The 21701-nt window shown below is 42.7% G+C and overlaps 1 protein-coding gene across 1 annotated transcript in view; it reads right to left on the reverse strand.

Annotated features, from left to right (window-relative positions):
• Positions 1-21305, reverse strand: part of kcnk2a (potassium channel, subfamily K, member 2a) — a 181118-nt gene extending 159813 nt beyond the window's left edge. Inside the window, exons 1-2 of the mRNA XM_060830891.1 lie at positions 21186-21305; positions 20089-20399 (exon numbers count right to left, since the gene is read on the reverse strand). Of these exons, the coding sequence (XP_060686874.1) occupies positions 20089-20399; position 21186 (312 nt within the window). The 5' untranslated portion in view covers positions 21187-21305. The remainder of the gene's footprint in view (positions 1-20088; positions 20400-21185) is intronic.
• Between the last annotated feature and the right edge of the window lie 396 nt (positions 21306-21701).

Below are 21701 nucleotides of genomic sequence, written 5' to 3' on the forward strand. Positions count from 1 at the left end.
AGGGGGTCGTTAGGGCCGACTGCCTGCCCCTCTTCCGCGGTTACGTTAGGGTCCGGGTGTCCTTGGAGAAGGAGCACGCGGTGTCCACCAACATCCTGGAGTTGTTCAGGGAGAGGTGGGCGCCGCAGGGAGTGGAGTGCATCATTTCCCCCTCCAATGCTATTTTAATTTAGTCCTTGCCCTCCCCTTCACTGTTTTGATCACACAGCATTGCCCTTTGATGTGAAGGGCACTGCTTGTCACAGGCCACTCGGGTGTTTTCCTACTTTTCCTGGTGGTGGAAATTGAATAAAGATTTGTACACCTTGTCTCTCACTGTGTCTCACACCTGCGCACACACACACCATGGGTGCTGGGGATAAAAATAATAAGCACTACCGCAGTTAGGCGGTAGTGTGGGGGTTTTAAAAAAAAAGAAAGGAATTAAAAAAACAGCTCGGTGCTCCTGGGCCTGGTCAAACTGGCCATAAACAGGTCCAGGCAGCAGGCCGTGGAGGGGGTCGTTAGGGCCGACTGCCTGCCCCTCTTCCGCGGTTACGTTAGGGCCCGGGTGTCCTTGGAGAAGGAGCACGCGGTGTCCACCAACACCCTGGAGTTGTTCAGGGAGAGGTGGGCGTCGCAGGGAGTGGAGTGCATCATTTCCCCCTCCAACTCTATTTTGATTTAGTCCCTGCCCTCCCCTTCACTGTTTGTTCACACAGCATTGCCCTTTGATGTGAAGGGCACTGCTTGTCACAGGCCACTCGGGTGTTTTCCTACTTTTCCTGGTGGTGGAAATTGAATAAAGATTTGTACACTTTGTCTCTCACTGTGTCTCACAGCTGCACACACACACCATGGGTGCTGGGGATAAAAATAATAAACACTACCGCAGTCAGTGAAAAAAGAAAGAAAAAAAATATAAACAGGAGAATTGCCCTTTGATGTGAAGGGCACTGCTAAAAAAAACAGCTCGGTGCTCCTGGGCCTGGTCAAACTGGCCATAAACAGGTCCAGGCAGTGTGCCGTGGAGGGGGTCGTTAGGGCTGACTGCCTGCCCCTCTTCCGCGGTTACGTTAGGGCCCGGGTGTCCTTGGAGAAGGAACACGCGGTGTCTACCAACACCCTGGAGTTGTTCAGGGAGAGGTGGGCGCCGCAGGGAGTGGAGTGCATCATTTCCCCCTCCAACTCTACTTTGATTTAGTCCTTGCCCTCCCCTTCACTGTTTTGATCACACAGCATTGCCCTTTGAAGTGAAGGGCACTGCTTGTCACAGGCCACTCGGGTGTTTCCTTTCTTCCTGGTGGTGGAAATTAAACAAAGATTTGTGCACTTTGTGTCTCTCACTGTGTCTCACACCTGCACACACACACCATGGGTGCTGGGGAAAATAAGCACTACCGCAGTTAGGTGGTAGTGTGGGAGAGGGGAAAAAAAACAAAAAAAAAATAAACAGCTCGGTGCTCCTGGGCCTGGTCAAACTGGCCATAAACAGGTCCAGGCAGCGGGCTGTGGAGGGGGTCATTAGGGCCAACTGCCTGTCCCTCTTCCGCGGTTACGTTAGGGCCCGAGTGTCCTTGGAGAAGGAGCACGCGGTGTCCACCAACACCCTGGAGTTGTTCAGGGAGAGGTGGGTGCCGCAGGGAGTGGAGTGCATCATTTCCCCCTCCAACTCTATTTTGATTTAGTCCCTGCCCTCCCCTTCACTGTTTTGATCACACAGCATTGCCCTCTTTGATGTGAAGGGCACTACTTGTCACTGGCCACTCGGGTGTTTTCCTACTTTTCCTGGTGGTGGAAATTGAATAAAGATTCGTGCACCTTGTATCTCTCACTGTGTCTCACACCTGCACACACACACCATGGGTGCTGGGGAAAAAAAAAATAAACAGCTCGGTGCTCCTGGGCCTGGCCAAACTGGCCATAAACAGGTTCAGGCAGCGGGCCGTGGAGGGGGTTGTTAGGGCTGATTGCCTGCCCCTCTTCCGCGGTTACGTTAGAGCCCAGGTGTCATTGGAGAAGGAGCACGCGGTGTCCACCAACACCCTGGAGTTGTTCAGGGAAAGGTGGGCACCGCAGGGAGTGGAGTGCATCATTTCCCCCTCCAACGCTATTTTGATTTAGTCCCTGCCCTCCCCTTCACTGTTAGATCACACAGCATTGCCCTTTGAAGTGAAGGGCACTGCTCGTCACTGGTCACCCAGGTGTTTTCCTATCTTCCTAGTGGTGGAAGTTGAATAAAGATTCATGCACTTTGTATCTCTCACTGTGTCTCACACCTGCACACACACACCATGGGTGCTGGGGAAAAAATAAGCACTACCGCAGTTAGGCGGTAGTGTGGGGGTTATTTAAAAAAGAAGAAGAAAAATAATTTTAAAAAATAAATAGCCCAGGTGTCCTTGGCGAAGGAGCATGCGGTCTCCACCCACACCCTGGAGTTGTTCAGGGACAGGTGGGCGCCGCAGGAAGTGGAGTGCATTATTTCCCCCTCCAACTCTATTTTGAATTATTCCCTGCCCTCCCCTTCACTGTTTGATCACACAGCATTGCCCTTTGAAGTGAAGGGCACTGCTTGTCACTGGCCACTCAGGTGTTTCCTTTCTTCCTGGTGGTGGAAAATTTGAATAAAGATTCGTGCACCTTGTGTCTTTCACTGTGTCCCACACCTGCACACACACACCATGGGCGCTGGGGAAAGAATAAGCACTACCGCAGTTAGGCGGTAGTGTGGGGGTAAAAGAAAGTAAAAAAGAGAAAAGAAAAAAAAATAAACAGGAGGGCATCCGGTACGGAAGAGGGAGGGCAGGCCTGAAGACTTCCTGGTGGGTCTGCTCCTGGGCCTGGCCAAACTGGCCATAAACAGGTCCAGGCAGCAGGCCATGGAGGGGGTAATTAGGGATGACTGCCTGCCCCTCTACGTTAGAGCCCGGGTGTCTCTAGAGAAGGAGCACACGTTGTCCACCAACACCCTGGAGTTGTTCAGGGAGAGGTGGGTGCCCAGGGAGTGAAATGCATTATTTCCCCCTCCAACTTTATTTTGATTTAATGCCTGCCCTTCCCTTCACTGTTTGATCACACAGCATTGCCCTTTGATGTGAAGGCCACTGCTTGTCACTAGCCACTTGGATGTTTCCTTTCTTCCTGGTGGTGGAAACTGAATAGAGAATCGTGCACCTTGTGTCTTTCACTGTGTCTCACAAAAAAGAGAAAAGAAAAAAACAAAGTAAATAAATAGGAGTCACCTGCACACACACAACATGGGGGCTGTGGAAAAAAACAATAAACAGGAAGGTCTTTCTCTCTGAGAGCTGTCTCTGAGGAAGCTGGACTCTCCATGTGTAAATAAAAGGGTAGCTTGCTGATGGGATACCGGGCTCTGTGGAGGTATTTCAGTGGCAAAAAGAGAAAAGCACACTCCTGAAGAAATTCACTCACAACAGTCGTCTTTGAATTGGGATAAGCATTTCTGACATCATGCTGTTAATTGTGAAGCTTGACTAGTTTAATCCTACCGATGAAGGCTGAGTCCATTATGTGGAAAGAATGTGCTTTTTTTTTCCGGGCAAATGACTTTGGGGCAGATGAAAAGCAATGAGTAATTTTCCCGACAGTTTGTGATCCCTCAGCTTTTATTACTATTAGGAGCCTAACTTTCTCTGAGGCAGCAGTTACTAAAACCTTTCAATCATTGATGGGTTTAGTTAAGGAATATTTCAATTCCAAGCCTCCTCTAATACTAAGGCAATATTGGTTTTACTTGGCAATTCAAGATCCAGGAGAATCCATTTCGGTTTAGATGATTGGCAGAGACAGCTGACTTTGGTTTAACCTTAATGAGGTGCTGAGAGACTGTTTGGTATTTTGGGATTAATGATGCAACCATGCAAAAAGTGCATACTAGCTGAAGCACAACTGGATTTCAAACAGGCATTACAACTGGCTTTATCCCTGGAAAATGCAGCAAGTGGAGCATATGAGTTGCAGGATATGCCAATGGAAGTAGACACTCTCACCAGTCCAACTTGAGTGAAAACAATTGCATAGTCTCACACAAGACATATCCTGAACAGAGGGACTCTAAGTCAACCCACAGCACAACCCCAAAACAAAGGCAGCCTCCGCCAACATTTATTATTTTCTTCAGAATCCAGACCAGCAAGCCATAGTTGTTGCTGTGATCTCCAGACTCGACATGGCAAAAGAGTCCCACTAGACTTAAATTGTGTAAGAGAGCTCAAGGGCAGTATCCAGGAGGGCACATCCTAGAAAGTCCACCTATATCTGGTTGGAACAGTTAAATTGCTTAGCAACATCCAAATCAGAACCAATCAAAATAAATGTCTGCTTAAATGGTCACCTGGTTCTAACAGAGGTCAATACCAGTGTAGCTGTTCCCATGAATGCAGCACCAGTCTTTAACAAAATTCACTCTGGACTCTAACCCTTAAGTTTGCGCAACACTTCATCTAGACGGAGAACCTATACCAGGGAGCCTTTACAGGTAAGGGTACAACTTCAGTTCTGGTCTTTTATGAGAAGCAGCTGGTTCATTTACCACTGATTGTCATAACAGGCTCAGGCCCAAGCTTGATGGGGCGAAATTGGTTGAGAAAGATTTACCTGGATTGGCTCAACATTTTTAAATTAGAAAATGGCTGCCTGAATGAAGTCCTAACTAAATACTCGGACATTTTTCAGGAAGATCTAGGGACTATCAAAGGAACCAAGGCTACCTTGCATTTTGAGCAATTCTTCAAGGCCTGCCCAGTGCCATTTGCCTTACAGACGGCAAATCAGAAGGCTAGAAAGTAACGTAATCATCAAGGCAGTCAGTTTGTGGAATGGGCAGCACCAATCATACTGATTGTGAAGCCTGATGGGTTAGTTCACCTTTGTGGGGATTTTAAACAAACAATTAACTACTTTCACAGCTGGAAAAATACCCAGTCTCTCGCCTAGAGGATTTATACATAATGCTGAAAGGAGGCCTGTCCTTCAAGAAGCTGGACATAAGCCATGCATACTCGCAATTGCGATGAGGACTCCCTGAAGTATGCTACAATTAGTATCCATAAGGGCATGCACCAATATAGAAGACTGCTGTTTGGAGTATCGTCATTTTTTAGCAGATAATGGAGAACATTCTACAAGGTCTACCCCAGGTCACCATTCATCTGGATGATGTGCTAATAACAGTGAAGACCAATAGGAATACTTAGAGAACTTGGACATAGTCCTGAGTCATTTCTTCTAGGCAGGCATATGCCTTAGATGGGAAAAATGTGTGTTCCAGGCACTCCAAGTGACCTACATGGGCTACGGAGTCAACAAGACCAGATTATACCCGGTGGATGATAAAGTGAGGGCAAACAAAAATGTCCCAGCTCTATGTCTGTACTGGAGCTTAGATCTTTCCTTGGGCTGATGAATTATTACTGAAGGTTCATACACAATCTGGCATTCATCCTGACACCTTTCCATCAAATCTTAAAGGTTGTATAGCGAAGCCATAACTTTCAGAGAAGTGAAGAAACATCTATCATCCTCGAAGGGGTTGGCATGCTATGGTCCCAAGCAAGATTTGGTATTAACATGTGAAGCCTCCCTATACAGCACTGGAGTATATTAGCTCATAGGTGGCCAATGGTGAGGAACGCCCAATAGCATATTCATCCTGGACTTTGGCTAATGCACCCAGATAGAGAAGGAAGGTTTGGTAGTCATACCTGGAGTCAGGAAGTTCCACCAATACCTTTACAGATATAAATGTGGAATAATAACGGACCACAATCCCTGCTAAGTCTACATAAAGAGGACAAGGCAGTGCACCCATGACTTCAGGCTGAATTCAGCGGTGGCCTCTAAGACTAACTGCACATAATTACAAGTTGGAACACTGTCCAGGAGGCCAAGTAGCATTTAGTTGCCTCCTGCTGGCAGATACACCACCTTGGTACCACCACTCGGAGAGTCCATAACCGTTTTAAATTTTCTGGATGCACTTTCAATCACAGCTAACAATACCAATCTTTGAACACAGAAAGATCTGGGCCTGGCGAAAACTGTAACATCTGGTGGTGATGGGGAAAATCAAAGGGCCGTCACAACCAGAATTGAAACCATTTTGGACCCGGAGAAACCAGATCACTGGACAGCATATTATTATGTGGAGCAAGAGTGATTGTCCCAAGTAAAGGTTGACACCAAATACTGGCTGAACTTTACCAAGGTTCATCCAGGGCATTCAAAAATGAAGATGTTGATGAGAAGTTGTCTGGTGGCAAGGACTGGATGCAGACATAGCCATGTTGGTGGGGCAGTGTCCAGGCTACTAGCAATAACAAAAATTACCGCCAGCAGCTCCCCCACATTCGTGGGAATGGCTGGGTAAACCCCAGACTTGGTTACACATTGACTATGCAGGTCTTTTCATGGGCTCAATGTTCTTAATTATTGTGGATGCCCACTCAAAGTGGCTGGATGTGCATAGAGTTCATTCGCCAAACACAGGGACTATGATAGAAAAACTATGCACATATTTTGCAATACAAGGACTCCAGGAAGTATTGGTAACAGATGACGGGCCATTGTTTACCAGCAGGGAACTCGAGTATCTCCTAAAGTCGAATAGTATTCATCACATAAGGACAGCTCCATACCATTCATCATCCAATGGTCTAGCAGAAAGAGGAGCCCAATCTTTGAAGGCAGGCTTAAAGAAACACCTTATAGCTTCACTAGATACCAAACTGTCCTAGTTCCTATTTGATTAATAGGAATGCCAATGCCGGACACAAGACTGCGCTAAGCGAGAGAGACAGTTTACTTCAGGGGACGATGTTTGGTGGAGGAACCATAGGAATGGCTCTGCATGGGTAAGAAACATGGTACCCGCAATAAAGATGTATAAAGATGCAATGGTCCTGAATAAGCATGTGGACCATATGAAACCTGCAAGCCCATAAACAGTGTGGGAGCAAAACATGCTGAGCTCCTCAACAGTTTTTGGTTCTCTCTCTCCATCAGTGTTAAAGATAATTCAGAATCTGGATGTCACCACCTCAATACCTTTGTCACCTGAAGAGGAGAATGAATTTCTTCCGTGATGCTCCAGGCACAAGATGCAACCTAGTATGCATTACACACTTCCTGTATCAGAGGCAGAGTTGGACGAACTTGAGCCGGTGCTAAAATGCTCCAGAAGGAGCTACAAAAAAGTATCAGCCTATGTCCTTGGACTCAGAGGGGAAGGGATGCAATGATTATAATGAGGTTAGCCAGGTGGAACTCATAGAATATGAGTTCCCTGACTGGGGCTATTAATCTGGTCCAATCAGAGCCCTGACTGACAGATATAAACAGGAGCGTCAGAGGTTCTGATGACCCTGACAGCTGGCTCTGAGGGAGCTGGATCAATGCCAAGGACTTTCCATGTGTAAATAAAGGGTGACTTGATGATGGGATACTGGCATCTGCGGAGTTATTTCAGTGATATCCTTTCTAAACCATGCCACTTTCCATTTCTCTTTTCTTCTTTAAAACATTCTCTAAAATCCACCTTACTGACCAAACATTTGATTGCCTGATTATGTCTCCTGCTTGGACTCAGTGCAAAGACTTACAAATTTCAAGCAGCTTTTACAACTAACAAAAAGCCCTTCATAGCCAACCAAATACTCTTGATGTATAATCACTGTTGCAATGTAGGAAGCATTAATTTGATGTTAGCTTATTTGGCTGATTACATTCCTGAGAATAGCCTTATGACTTTATATCCTGTAAAAGGCTCTAACTAAGTGTGAATTGATATGAGTTCATGTTGCGTTAATCTCAAATGCAACATTGGACTCAGTAATGCATCGTGAATTTTTTTTTTGGATGAACATTCATCTCTATTACTTGAATTGAATATAAAATGTTAAAAATTCTTGTACTGATTTATCACTGGCCACGGACAGATAGATGATTAGACCATAGAGGAAACCGTTCAGTCTATCATGGCTATACCAGTCGACCCAGATGTTTGGTTAGCTCAGTTGCCAAACTGCTGGTTGCAATGCAGACTGATGCTAACAGCATGGATTCAATTCCTGTATCTGCTGAGGTTGCCTTGAAGGACCGTATTTCTCAACCTCTCTCCTCACCCAAGGTGTGGTGCCCTTCAAATTAAACCACCACCAGTCAGCCCTCCCTAATGAGAAAGCAGCACTCTGGTCTGGTAGGAGCATTGTGACTTTTTACCAATAGCTAATGACATCACTCCCATTTCCTATCACTTGACCCATAGCCCTGGAGGTTATAGCAACATACATGAATATCTAAAAATTGTTTATAGATTATGAGTGTTTCTGACCCGACCACACTTTCAAGCAGTGATTCTCAGATTCCTGCTACCTCTAAGTGAAAAGAATTACCCTCAACTCTCTTCTTAGCCTTCTACCTCTTACCTTAAATCTATGCCTTTTGGCTATTCTCCCTTCTAATGACTGTCCTGCAGAGGCAGCATTGTAGTAAACTCCCTTTGCACCCTCTTTAGTCAAATACTAATAATGCAATTACATCATACCCACATCCCAGTTGTGACATTTTATACTGCATTTTATACAGTTCCAGCTCCCTGTTCTTGTATTCTGTGCCGCAATTAAATAAAAGTAAGAATCCTGTATGATTTCTTAACCACCTCATCTACTTTCTACCTTCAAGGATCTGTAGATATGTACACCAAGGTCTCCCTGATGTTCAGTACTTACCAGGGTTCGACCATGCATTGTGCTCCAGTCCTTTGTTTCATTAGCCCTCCCCAAGTGCATTATCTCACACTTTTCTAGGTTGAATTCCATTTCCCATTGCTCCACTCACTTGACCTAGAACAGACATCAAAATCTAAACTTCAAATCTCAGTTCTTTAAATTTGTCATATTTGCTGTTTTACAGCAGAGTACTGAACTCACAAGCTGTAGTAAAGGGCAGCACAATTTTTTATTTTGATTTAATCTATCCACAATTAAGCCTATGCAGGCTCAACAGAAATTAGTCTTAATGCAGCTGCTAAATAAAGTGGATGTACCATTTACACCAAATCTACTATTTATAGCTGAAGGTATTGTTTCAAGCTAGGCAGTATACCACTTACACCATTTGGCTGAAACATTGCCCTTCTGCACAGGAGCAAGTTCTTCCCCAATGTTTCCGATCAAAAGGATTATGCCCAAAAAACATGGCATAGATCAGGAAATGTCAGTTGCACTGGAATTTCTGCACAAGATTCCACATTCTAGAACCAGACCACCCGAAGTGCTCTCAAAAGAAAGTCAGCAGCCTTCTGCTTCCTAAGTTGTTGCCTCTAGAGAAAAACCTTGTCGGAGCAATAAAATAGATGGATAATTGGAGAAGACAAGTGCTAATGGCTTGCACAGGGGTGATTAATAGCTGTTGTGTTAACTGCTAGTTATCAATGGATGGAGTTGTTTAATGAACTTGTTTTGTTTTGTATTCTGAATGGATATCTGTATTTGTAATAAAGTGAATGCAAGACTGCTAAAGCAAGGCTGGCAATATATGATGACAGACGGGTCAGTGGTGATACGGACTGTATGAGTGTATTGAGAGGGACAAAGGGTTGACAAGAAACGCTTTTCAATGACCCATTCTCTAATAGCATGGGCAGCCAATAGTTGTCCTGCTCCTCTTCATAGTGTGCCACCTCCTTCTTCTCTTCCTCCTGCTTCTCCTGTTGAAGCTTTTGTGCTCAAGTGATTCAAAGGCTGATCCTTTATGAAAACAAACCAATGGAAGCTGGAGAAAACAATGCTACTTGGGCGTGTATTAAGAAGTTCCAGCAGAACAATCCAGGCAGCAGAAGCATGGCTTGAGCATACAATAGTCTGTAGTTTTAGTGACAGTATTTAAGCCAGACTTCAGTCATGCAGAATGGCTGAAGGGAATGATCCTTGTTTTGCAGAAACCAGCCTCTGTCCTGCCATGCTGCTTAAAGCAAAGATAGAACAGAGGACTGCTGACAAATAACTTAATCACAACTGCCATCAGGAGACCAGGCGCAGACAAGCTGAACGTTGAGGGAGTCGGATTCCTTTCTCTGAACAAAGGAGTGAAGTTGATGACGATAAAGCACATAGCCATACGTTGGTTCTCCGGGAAACCTGCCATGAATGTAAGACCTTGTTTTCATTCATTTTCCTTTTCATGCATTCTTCCCAAATAAGATAATCAGTCATGATGCCACCACATCATCTATCATCCACAACAGTGAACAACAAACTGAGGACTGTCAGTGATGTCACCTGTGGCAGTATGTAAGTGGCCTGCGTATAAGTGTGACAGTCATGGAGAGTTTGACAGCCACAGACAATAATGACTATGGCCTGGGGCCACAGCAAGTCACATTGATCAGTAACAGCATCTTTGTGGGGAAGGCACCTGAAATGTTGCTACCCTGAAATGCTCCTTGAAGATTTACCCTGCAGATGGTTCTTGCACAGTATCTTCCTCTTACCTATTTTCCCTGGTTTCTTTGCTGCTTTCACTCAAAAGCAAATCTACCGCAACCAAATGCACTACTGCAGTACAGCTGGTTGTGAAAGCAACCAAAAACAGTACATCACCAGTAAACTGTCATTCTGAGCTGTCACTTTCACAGTTAGAAAACGGGTCCAGTCAGCAATCTCAAATGACATGCCACAAACAATAATTTGCATTTAAACACCATCCTTAACATTGTAAAATGTCCAAAGAGATATTAACAAACAAAATTTTACTCAGAGCACCATAAGGAGACATTGGGAAGTGTGATAATAAAGGAAATTATAAGACGTTACTTAAACAGGAAAAGGGAGAAGTGGAGATACTCAGGGACCAAATAGTTGAAGGTGCAAGCCCCAGTTGTAGGGTAGATGAAATTGGAGATGCAGGACAGGCTATAGTTGGAGGAGTGTAAAGATGTCAAGGGGCTGCAGAACTGAAATAGGTTACAGAGAAGAATGAGACAAGGCTGTGAAGGGATTTGAAAACAAGGATAAGAATTTCAAAATCAAGGCAAAGCTGAACTGTGAACCAATATAGGTCAGCAAGCACAGGACTGAATAATAAAGTGGACTTAAGGGAACAATTCTACAGACCTCCAAACAGTGTCAGAGAAAAGAGCAAATTTGCAGGGAAGTCAAAAAACGTGCAAGAACTAATAAAGTGTTTATATTGTGGGGCTTTAAATCGGAGGGTTAAGAGAAGGAGGGATTTCTGAATGATGTTCAGGAGAACTTTCTCATTAGTGTATTCCCAGTCCAACTAGAAAGAAGATATTGTTGGATCTGATATTGGGAAAAGGGTGGAACGATGCACTGTGTGTTTGTGGGAAAATATTTTGATGAGCATAGCCATCAGATTATATGGTATGTTTAGCAGTGGAGTAGTGGGTAAGTGAAGTAATATATTTGGGTGGTTGCTTTACGCGAAACACTACTCAAGTAGTGTCTCCCACCATCCTCATGCTCTATCCAAAAGAAAAGGTTCTGTGTGCCAGATTGGTAAGGTGACTAGTTTTTATTGTTTTTTGTTTAGTTTTCAGTGGGTCTTGTTGGGATTTTAGAATAGTGAGAATGGAGGTGAGGGCAGTTGAATGTTCCTCCTGCAGAATGTGGGAGGTAAGGGTCACCACAAGTGTCCCTGCTGACTGCATCTACAGGAACTGCACCCAACTCCAGCTCCTCAAAGACCAGGTTAGGGGACTGGAGCTGCACCTGGATAAACTTCGGATCATTCGGGAGTTGGAGGGGTTTACTGAGAGCAGTTACACGAAGGCAGTCACACCCCAGGTACAAGAAGAAGGTAGATGGGTTACTGTCAGGGGACGGAAAGGGAACTGGGATTTCCTGTGGCTGTTCCCTCAACAACAACATTGTTTTGGATATTCTTGGGGGTTGTGGTGACTTACATGGGGTAAGCCATAGGATATAGGTCTCCGGCACAGATTCAGTCCCTGTTGCTCAGAAAGGAAGATGGAAGAGGATCAGAGCATTGGTCATTGGGAACTCCATAGTTAGGGGGACAGACAGGAGGTTCTGTGGGAATGAGAGAGAATCATGCTTGGTGTATTGCCTCCCAGGTGCCAAGTTTCCTCATGTTTCTGATTGTGTTCTCAGGGTCCTTGAGGGGGTGGGGGAGCAGCCTCAAGTCACGGTCCACATAGGCACCAATGACATAGATAGGAAGTGGCATGTGGAGTATAAGGCAGAACTTCAGGGAGCTAGGGTGGAAGCTTAGAACTAGAACAAAGAGTTGTTTTTTCTGGTTTCTTGCCCATGCCACATGCTAGTGAGGTGAGAATTAGGGAGACAGAGGAGTTGAACACATGGCTACAGGGATGGTGCAAGAGGGAGGGTTTTGGATTCCTGGATAATTGAGGCTCTTTCTGGGGTAGGTGGGACCTCAACAGATAGAATGGCCTTCACCTGAACCACAGGGGTACCAATATCCTGTTGAGGGGGAGGAGGGGGGAGGTGGAATTTGCTAATGTTCTTCGGGAGAGTTTAAACTAACTCAGCAGGGGAATGGGAACCCAAATTGTAGTTTCTGTAGAAAGGAGGTTGAGAGTAATGAGGTCAGAAATAAGATTTCAAGGTTGTAAGGGAGGACCGGCAGGCAAGAAGTTGGTTTGACGTGTGTCTACTTCAACGCCAGCAGGATCTAGAATATGGTAGGTGACCTTGCAGCATGGGTTGGTACCTGAGATTTCGATGTTGTGGCCATTTCAGAGACATTGATAGAGCAAGGACAGGAATGGTTGTCGCAGGTTCCGGCATTTACATGTTTCAGTCAGAACAGAGAAGATGGTAAAAGAGGGGGAGGTGTAGCATTGTTAATCAAGGAGTGAATTACAGTGGCAGAAAGGACGTTTGAGAACTCATCTACTGAGGTGGTATGGGCTGAGGTGAGAAACAAGAAAGGAGAGGTCACCTTGTTGGGGGTTTCTATAGACCAGCGAATAGTTCCAGAGGTGTAAAGGAAAGGATAGCAAAGATGATTCGCAATAGGAGCAAGAGTGACAGGGTAGTTGTTATGGGGTCTTTAATGTTCCAAATATTGACTGGGAATACTATAATTCTAGCACTTTGGATGGGTCGGTTTTTGTCCAACGTGTGCAGGAGGGTTTCTTGACACAGTACATTCACGGGCCAACAAGGGATGAGGCCACATTGGATTTGGTACTGGTAAATGATCCCAGCCAGGTGTTAAATTTGGAGGTAGGTGAGCACTTTGGTGATAGTGACCACAATTCGGTAATGTTTATTTTAGCAATGGAAAGGGATAGGTATATACCACAGGGCAAACGTTATAGCTGGGGGAAAGGCAAGTATGATGCGATAAGGCAAGATTTAAGATGCATAGGATGGAGAAGGAAACTGCAGGGGATGGGCACAATTGAAATGTTGAACTTATTCAAGGAACAGCTACAGTATGTCCTTGATAATTATGTACCTGTCAGGCAGGGTGAAAGTTGTCAAGCAAGGGAGCCGTGGTTTGCAAAAGAAGTTGAATCTCTTGTCAAGAGGAAGAAGAAGGCTTATGTTAGGATGAGACATAAAGGCTCAGTCCGGGCTCTTGAGAGTTACAAGTTAGCTAGGAAAGACCTAAAAAGAGAGGTAAGAAGAGCCAGGGAGAGACATAAGAAGACATTGGCGGATAGGATTAAGGTCAAACCTAAGGCTTTTTATAGGTATATCAGGAATAAAAGAATGACTAGAGTAAGATTAGGGCCAATCAAGGAAAGTAACGTGAAATTTTGCGTGGAGTCAGAGAAGATGGGGAAGCACTAAATGAATACTTTTCATCAGTATTCACACTTAAAAAGACAATGTTGATGGGGAGAATACTGAGATACAGCCTCCTAGAATAGATGGGATTGAGGTTCACAAGAATGAGGCGTTAGCTATTCTGGAAAGTGTGAACATAGATAAGTCCCCTGGGCTGGATGGGATTTCTCGTAAGATTCTCTGTGAAGCCAGGGAGGAGATAGCAGAGCCTTTGGCTTTGATCTTTATGTCATCATTGGCGACTGGAATAGTGCCAGGAGACTGTAAATGTTGTTCCCCTGTTCAAGAAGGGGAGTAGGGACAATCCTGATAATGATAGACCAGTGAGCCTTACTTTGGCTGTGGGTAAAGTGTTGGAAAAGTTTATAAGAGATAGGATTTATAATAATCTAGAAGGAAATAAGTTGATTAAGGATAGTCAACATGGATTTTTGAAGGGTAGCTCGTGCCTCTCAAACCTTATTGAGGTCTTCAAGAAGGCGACTAAATAAGTGGATGGAAGTAAAGAAGTTGATGTGGTGTAGATGGATTTCAGTGAGGCAATTGATAAGTTTCCCCACAGTAGACTATTGCACAAAATATGGAGGCATAGGGTTGAGGGTGATTTAGTGGTTTGGATCAGAAATTGGCTAGCTGAAAGAAGACAGAGGGTGGTGGTTGATGAGAAATGTTCATCCTGGAGTTCAGTTACTAGTGGGGTACCACAAGGATCTGTTTTGGCACCAATGCTGTTTGTAATTTTTATAAATGACATGGATGAGGGCTTAGAAGGATGGGTTAGTAAATTTGCAGATGATACTAAGGTCAGTGGAGTTATGGATAGTGCTGAAGGATGTCGTAGGTTGCAGAAGACCATAGGTAAGCTGCAGAGGTGGGCTGAGAGGTGGCAAATGGAATTTAATGCGGAAAAGTGTGAGGTGATTCACTTTGGAAGGAGCAACAGGAAAAGACAGTACTGGGCTAATAATAAAAGTCTTGGTAGTGTAGATGAACAGAGAGATCTCGGTGTCCATGTACAGAGATCCCTGAAAGTTGCCACTCATGTTGATAGAGTTGTTAAGAAGGCATACAGTGTGTTAGCTTTTATTAATAGAGGAATTGAGTTTCAGAGACATGAGGTCAGCTGTACAAAACTCTGGTGCAGCCATCTTTGGAGTATTGTGTACAGTTCTGGTCACTATTAAAGGAAGGATGTGGAAGTGTTGGAAAAGGTTCAGAGGAGATTGACTAGGACATTGCCTGGAATGGAGGGAAGGTCTTACAAGGAAAGACTGATGGACCTAAGGCTGTTTTCATTAGAGAGAAGAAGGTTGAGAGGTGACTTAATGGTAACATATAAGATAATCAGAGGGTAGATAGGGTGGACAGTGATGGTGATGGCTAGCACAAGGTGACACAGCTTTAAATTGAGGGGTGATAGATATAGGAGAGACGTCAGAGGTAGTTTCTTTACTCAGAGAATAGTAGGGGTGTGGAATGGGCTGCCTGCAACTGCAGTAGACTCACCGGGTTTAAGGGCATTTAAATGGTAATTGGATAGACATATGGATGAAAATGGAATAGCGTAGATTAGATGGGCTTCAGATTGGTTTCACAGGTCAGTGCAACATCGAGGGTTGAAGGGCCTGTGCTGCAGCTAATGTCTATGTTCTCAATGCAAAGAACAGTACAAAATACAATATCTAGGCTGCAAGGAACTACTTTCAATGCATTGAGAAGGGATTTAGTCAGGATAAAATGAAATTAAAGACTTGCAAGAAGGACTGGAACAATGGTTGGCCTTTGACTAAGAGAAGTTTCAGTTACAGGCTGCAGATAGTCCAACAAGGATGAACCAAAATCAGGATTCCTTGATAAGGAGGCACTAGATAGGTGGGACTTTTTCACTAGCACATAGGAGTTTGAGGGGTGACCTTATGAAGGTTTATAAAGTTGTGAGAGGTATAGATAAGGTGAATAGTAAGTGTTTTTTTTTCCCTATGGTGAAGGATTTCAATAGTAGCAGGCATGTCTTTAAGGTAAGAGGAGAAAGATTGAAGAAAGAAATGAGAGGCAATTTTTTTACACAGACAATGGTTTGAATGGAGAATGAACTTTAAAAGGATGTGGTGAATGCAGTTATAGCTACAACATTTAGAAGACATTTGGATCAGCACATGAATAAGAAATGTTTGGAGGGGCATGGGCCAAGCACAGGCAGTGGGACTCATCTTGTATGGGGTTATGGACTGGTTGGATTCAAGCATCTGTTTCTGTGCTGTATGATGCTGTGACTCTATGTGGGAGATAGAGATTACTATGAAGTGGAAAACAAGGGTAGATTATGCATATCAGGTTTTTTTTTTAATTATTAGAATTGAATCTAATACAGCAGCTTCAGAGGGGAGGTGAAGAGAAACGTAAGTCTAGAAAGAAGAGAATCTGTGTATTAATTGATGGTCAACACAAAATGGAATACAAAAACCTTCTGTCGGTATGTAAACTGTAAGAGTTACTAGGAGCTAGAGTGGCTCCTTTTACAGACCAGGAAATGCCATATGCTTAGATGAGCAATACAAGGTTTGCATACATAATGAGGACTTTCAGTTAGTGTTTGTTAAGAAGAGGAGTCTGCCAAAATAGCAGTCAAAGCAGAAATAGTAAAAATAATGGATTCAGTGAAAGTTAAGAAGAATGCGATACTGAAAAGGGAGGCAATATTTGAGGTAAGTAAATGGCCCTGATGGTTTACAACCTAGGTGTTGAAAGAAGATAGGATAGAGCTAGTTGGAGGGTTTGTTATAATACAATAATCGAGAAAAGGAAAAGGTGCCTAAGAATTGGAAAGTTGAAAATATAATATCCTTATTTAAGAAATAATCTAAGGGTATCCTAGCATCCAGATGAGTTGTCAACAATGGGGAAGCTTTTAGAAATAATAATCAGGAATAAAGATCAATAATTACTTGGAGGTGTTTGAGCAATGAAGAATAGCCTGCAAGGATTTGAAAAGACAGATTGTGGTTGACTAAACAAGTTACTTTTTGATGAAGTAGCAGAGAACCTTGGTGAATGGAACATGGTGTATGTTAACAACATGGTTTTAAGAAACCTTTGACTAAGTGAAATATTAAAAGATGCTTAACAAAATTGATATTCATGCACTTTGAGGGATAGTTTACTGTCGGGAAAAAAGGAAATTGGTAAATAGTTATTTGAAGGACTAGCAGATAGAAGAAGTGATATTCTTCAAGGATCAGTGCTAAGATCACTACCTTTCTTGTTACATATAAATTATGTGGAAATTTGGAATGCAGAGTGGAATTTCAAAGTTTGCCAATAATACCAAACTTGGAGGGGTAGTATGCATAGCGAATAATATAAAGTACCATACAACTTGGATAGGCTGGCAGAATAGTTAAATAAGAGGCAAATGAAACTTCATACAGATAAGTGTGCTGTAATGAACTTTGGCAGAAGAGATTAAACATACACTTAGTGGCATATTTCTAAACAGTCTTCCAAAACAGAGGAGGTAAATTAGCTTCAAATGATGACCAGGGAAAGGGATGGAGTTGATAGCTAGACAATGAAATCTGAGCTGTGGTTTAAATGCAATGGCTGTACGTCTCCCAGGATTTAAATGGAAAGACCTCTGCTTATCTAATACTAAATATTAGGCAAGAAGCATGGAAATAGAAGGCAAGGAAGAGTTAAGAAAGTAAATCATGAAATACAGCTGATATCAACAGTGTATACAAAGAACTAGACATTGTGCTGATAGATTACTTCATTTAGGAACACTTCATTGGTGGTAAAACTGAAGGGAGGGCGCAGATAGGCCCTTGCAAGGTATCAGATGTAATGGAAAAGCAAGTGGCTTTAACAGAAACGCAAAAGAATGATGCAAGTCCAGAATTTGGGAAAGAGGAAGTTCCTGAGTTTCTGTACAGCAACTAACTCATAAAATGAGTAATTTAAATAGGTCTGCAAGTGATCCACCTAGACATTTAGTGTCATTGATCACGTTTATTACATGGCAAATCTATATGTGGAGGTGCCGGTGTTGGACAGGGGTGGATAAAGTTAAAAATCATGCCACATCAGGTTATAGTCCAACAGGTTTATTTGGAAGCACTAGCTTTCGGAGCTACCTGACGAAGGAGCAGTGCTCCATAAGCTTGTACTTCCAAATAGACCTGTTAGACTATGATCGTGTTTCATTGTTTGATTTTTAACTATGGCGAATCTACTATTGGGACAGACAAATATCAGAACATGTCCTGCAATTAGTGTAGACCTTAACTAAATGCTTCATTCATCAGGTTAAACAGTTCTGTTTCATGCCTTTCTTGCCTTTGAATCAACCCAACCCAACCCAATATGATGGACAGTAAAGTTTGGCTGATAATGAGTGTGTATACCCTGCCTGTGAGGACGCTTAGGTGTTCATTTTTTAATTAGGCACTTAGAAAAACTGAAGACATCGATACAATTTACATAACTCCTGCATAATTAAAAAGTACCCTGGAAATCAATAGGATCATCTAAATGCTTTTTGTAAAGTTAACTTGCTTTGAAGTTATATAGTATTGCAGTGTTAAACCCAAGCAATATAAGAATGCTGGAGAAGCAGGGTGTCACAGCACTTCTCTCTGAAGTTGGTTTATGGTCTAACACAGAGTTTACACAATGCCTTTACCTTCATTACAAAGCTACCTGGACTATTGCGTAGTTTTGATCTCCCTACTTGAGGAGGGATAAGGTTGCATTGAAGGCACTTCAGAGGAGGTTCACTTGATCAATTCCAGTGATCAAGGGTTTGTTTAACGAAGGGAGATTGAGCAGTTTAGAAGAATGAGAAGAGATTTAATTGAGGTATGTTAGATGCTAAAGGGTGTTGACGAACTAGATGTAGACAGATGTTTCTTCATGTGGGGCAATCTAGAATGAGAGGTCCTAGTTTCAGGATAGGGAGTAGCAGAGATGAGGAGGAATTCCTTCTCTCAAAGGGTCATGAATCTGAGGTATTCATTACCCCAGAATGAGGTGGATGCCAAGAAATTGAATAAACTTGAGACAGATAATTTTCATTAGTAATGGGTTAGAGGGGTATGGAGAGCAAGAAGAAAAGTCGAGTTGAAGCCAAGATGAGATTAGCCACAATCATATTGAATAATGCAGTGATTTGAGGGGTTGAATTAGCCCCTCTTGCATGTAGTTCTTACATACTTTGCAGTAATTATGGCATAACAGTTTCAATTCAGCTTGCAATCTGAGAGGCATAAATGTTTTCATATTGTCACAATTTACCAAACTTTCCTGGTGTCAGAGCGTTTCACAGAAATGTTTTCTCCTTAGTATCAATTCTGTCCTACTCACTGGTCAAAACTGGAGGCTGAACTTGACCATTCACAACCTATTCGTCCCTGAGTTGAGCTTGTGATCCTATAGACACTAAATCACAGCTGCCTGATTTCCTTCATTGTAACAAGATCTATCTCCATCAGCTGAGATGCTGCTGAAAAGTTTAATTGATCCCTGTTACTTTGAAAGTTGACCATTCCAATATGCTTCTGGTCTGACTTCTCTCTTCACGCTCCATCAACTTGAACAATTCTGTTGCCTGGATCTGAATTCATATTCCTTACACAAATCAGCCACTGAGCTACTGCTTCAATGATTCCTCAAATTTTAAAAATCTTATCCATACTTTCACATCTCTGCACTGTCTTCGCCTCTCCCATTTAATTGCTTCATGCACTACCAGCCTAGCTCCAAAATCTCTCTATTCCTCTAATTCTGGCCTCATGTGCATCTCTGATTTCAATTGCCATGCCAAAGGCAACTACACCTTTCACTCTCTGCACCCTAAATTCATGGAACTAAACCCTTACACCTCTCTGTCCCATTATCATGCTATTCCTCATCATCTCATCACCTCACCCCTATCTTTTAAGATGCTCCTTAAAACGTATTGCTGGGACCAACGCACCTGTGCTCATATCACCTTGTGTGGCTTCGAATCATATTTTGTTTAACATCAGTCCAGTGAATTATTAGGAAAATTTTACAGCATTAAAGGCAAGTTGTTGTTGTAATGGTATTAAACAAAGAGTGCCCTAAGAAACGATGAAATATAAAGTTTATGCCAATATTTAAAAACTCAGTTGTTCGGTCATTATTGTACCACTTGCTGCACAGCTCGTTTACGTACAGGGTCAAACTGCAGAGCCTGTCACACAAATCATTAATTCATAGTCAGTGTGTAACTAACTGGCAAAGCGCCTTTTTTTTTTACCTGGATCAATAGTTCCAGTTCCAAGGAATTGACACACATGTGCTTTTCCAGAAATTCCAGTTTCTGGATGGTGATTGCGGTTTTCTGAGAGCTTTCCGCAGGCTGTTCAAGCGCTTGAAATACAGTGGCGCCGATAATCAAATAAAGCACCACCACCAGAAAATTAGCCGAGGCGGTCTTCCATTTCATAACAGTTGGGTTCAGGTCGCTGTCATCTCCTGGAGTTAAAACCGTCGGTTTTGCAGAAAAGGACAGCCGTGGTTTGGCATTCTGAGTTGCTGTTTTGGGGTCTAATAGGTCAGGAGCTGCCACTGGATAAAAACAGACACATAAAGAAATACATGGATTCTTTTCACTGACAGCAACATTTAGTGATTTACAATCTTCTGGGCAATAAAGCCAACTTACATTATGAGTTTCAAATACGTACAAAATATTCACAATACGATAAAGGACAAACATTTCAATTCCTATTTGACAGTGCACGTAAATCAACTCAACGTATTGAACAGATCAAGTCTGTGGGTTACATGAATGGAGTCATAGATTATCAGCATCGATTCACTTTGTCTCAACAATTGTTTAAGGAAGATTCTCTTTTTTTAATAAAAAGCTTTTTTTTTGCAATTCATATTATAGATTCCACCCAGGAGTTTTCAAGTTCCTGACCTATAGTAAAAGATGTATTTCAATTAAAATGTTTGAAAATAAATCGTGTTTCATTGCGCTCACTACATTGTTAATCATACAGTTAGCAGCATGCAGGATGCTGTACATACTATAAGACACTGATGAAAATGTGCATCTTATTAGGAATTCTGAATAAATTACACTAAGAGCATATTCTCCGAACCTGTCACATTTACAAGATCATGAACGTTTATAGAACACTCTATGGACTATGAACAAAGCCATAATATGAAGATGTATTTCACATCTAGGTAATATGTTCTAAACCGACCTAAGTATAGGCTAATAATATATGCATCTTCATAAAACCTTACTCAGCATTAATTTCAGAATGACAATAGCAACAAACGCTTTTCAAATGCATTTAACAAATTGAAGTGATTTCCACGGAGGCGGTTGGTACTTACTCCTTGTACGAACAATTCAGCCTATTTTCTGAGATCAGCAATCCTTTTTGTTCATTTTCAATGGGAGAATCGGGCAGTTAGGAGTGGATGTTGCTGCCACATGGCTCATACGTGTTCATCCTAATCCAAACGCATGGGGCTCTCTCCCTCTGTAAGACTCACATACACACTCACACCTCGCTTCATTTAAAGGATCCACAACCATTAAAATCATTCTCCCATATCCAGAGGACCGCCTCTGCTTCCCACAGCGCGTTTATTCCAAAAGTAAATTATGCAATGCTGATTGTAATCGGAACGGGAAATATACAGGAAGAAAACAATTAGGCACACTGACAAGCAGTAAATGCGATTAGCATTATGTAAATGTACAGTAAAAACAACAGTTGTTATTATTTTAACAGGCTAATTCATGTTTATATTTTATAACACATCTGCTAACATGTTGTATTGTAATGCATTTATCAGTTATCCGTTTTTGTGTCTGAGGTCTCATTGTGCATCTGTGTAGAATGC

Source organism: Hemiscyllium ocellatum, chromosome 10 (assembly GCF_020745735.1).
Source record: "Hemiscyllium ocellatum isolate sHemOce1 chromosome 10, sHemOce1.pat.X.cur, whole genome shotgun sequence".
Classification (NCBI taxonomy): domain Eukaryota; kingdom Metazoa; phylum Chordata; class Chondrichthyes; order Orectolobiformes; family Hemiscylliidae; genus Hemiscyllium; species Hemiscyllium ocellatum.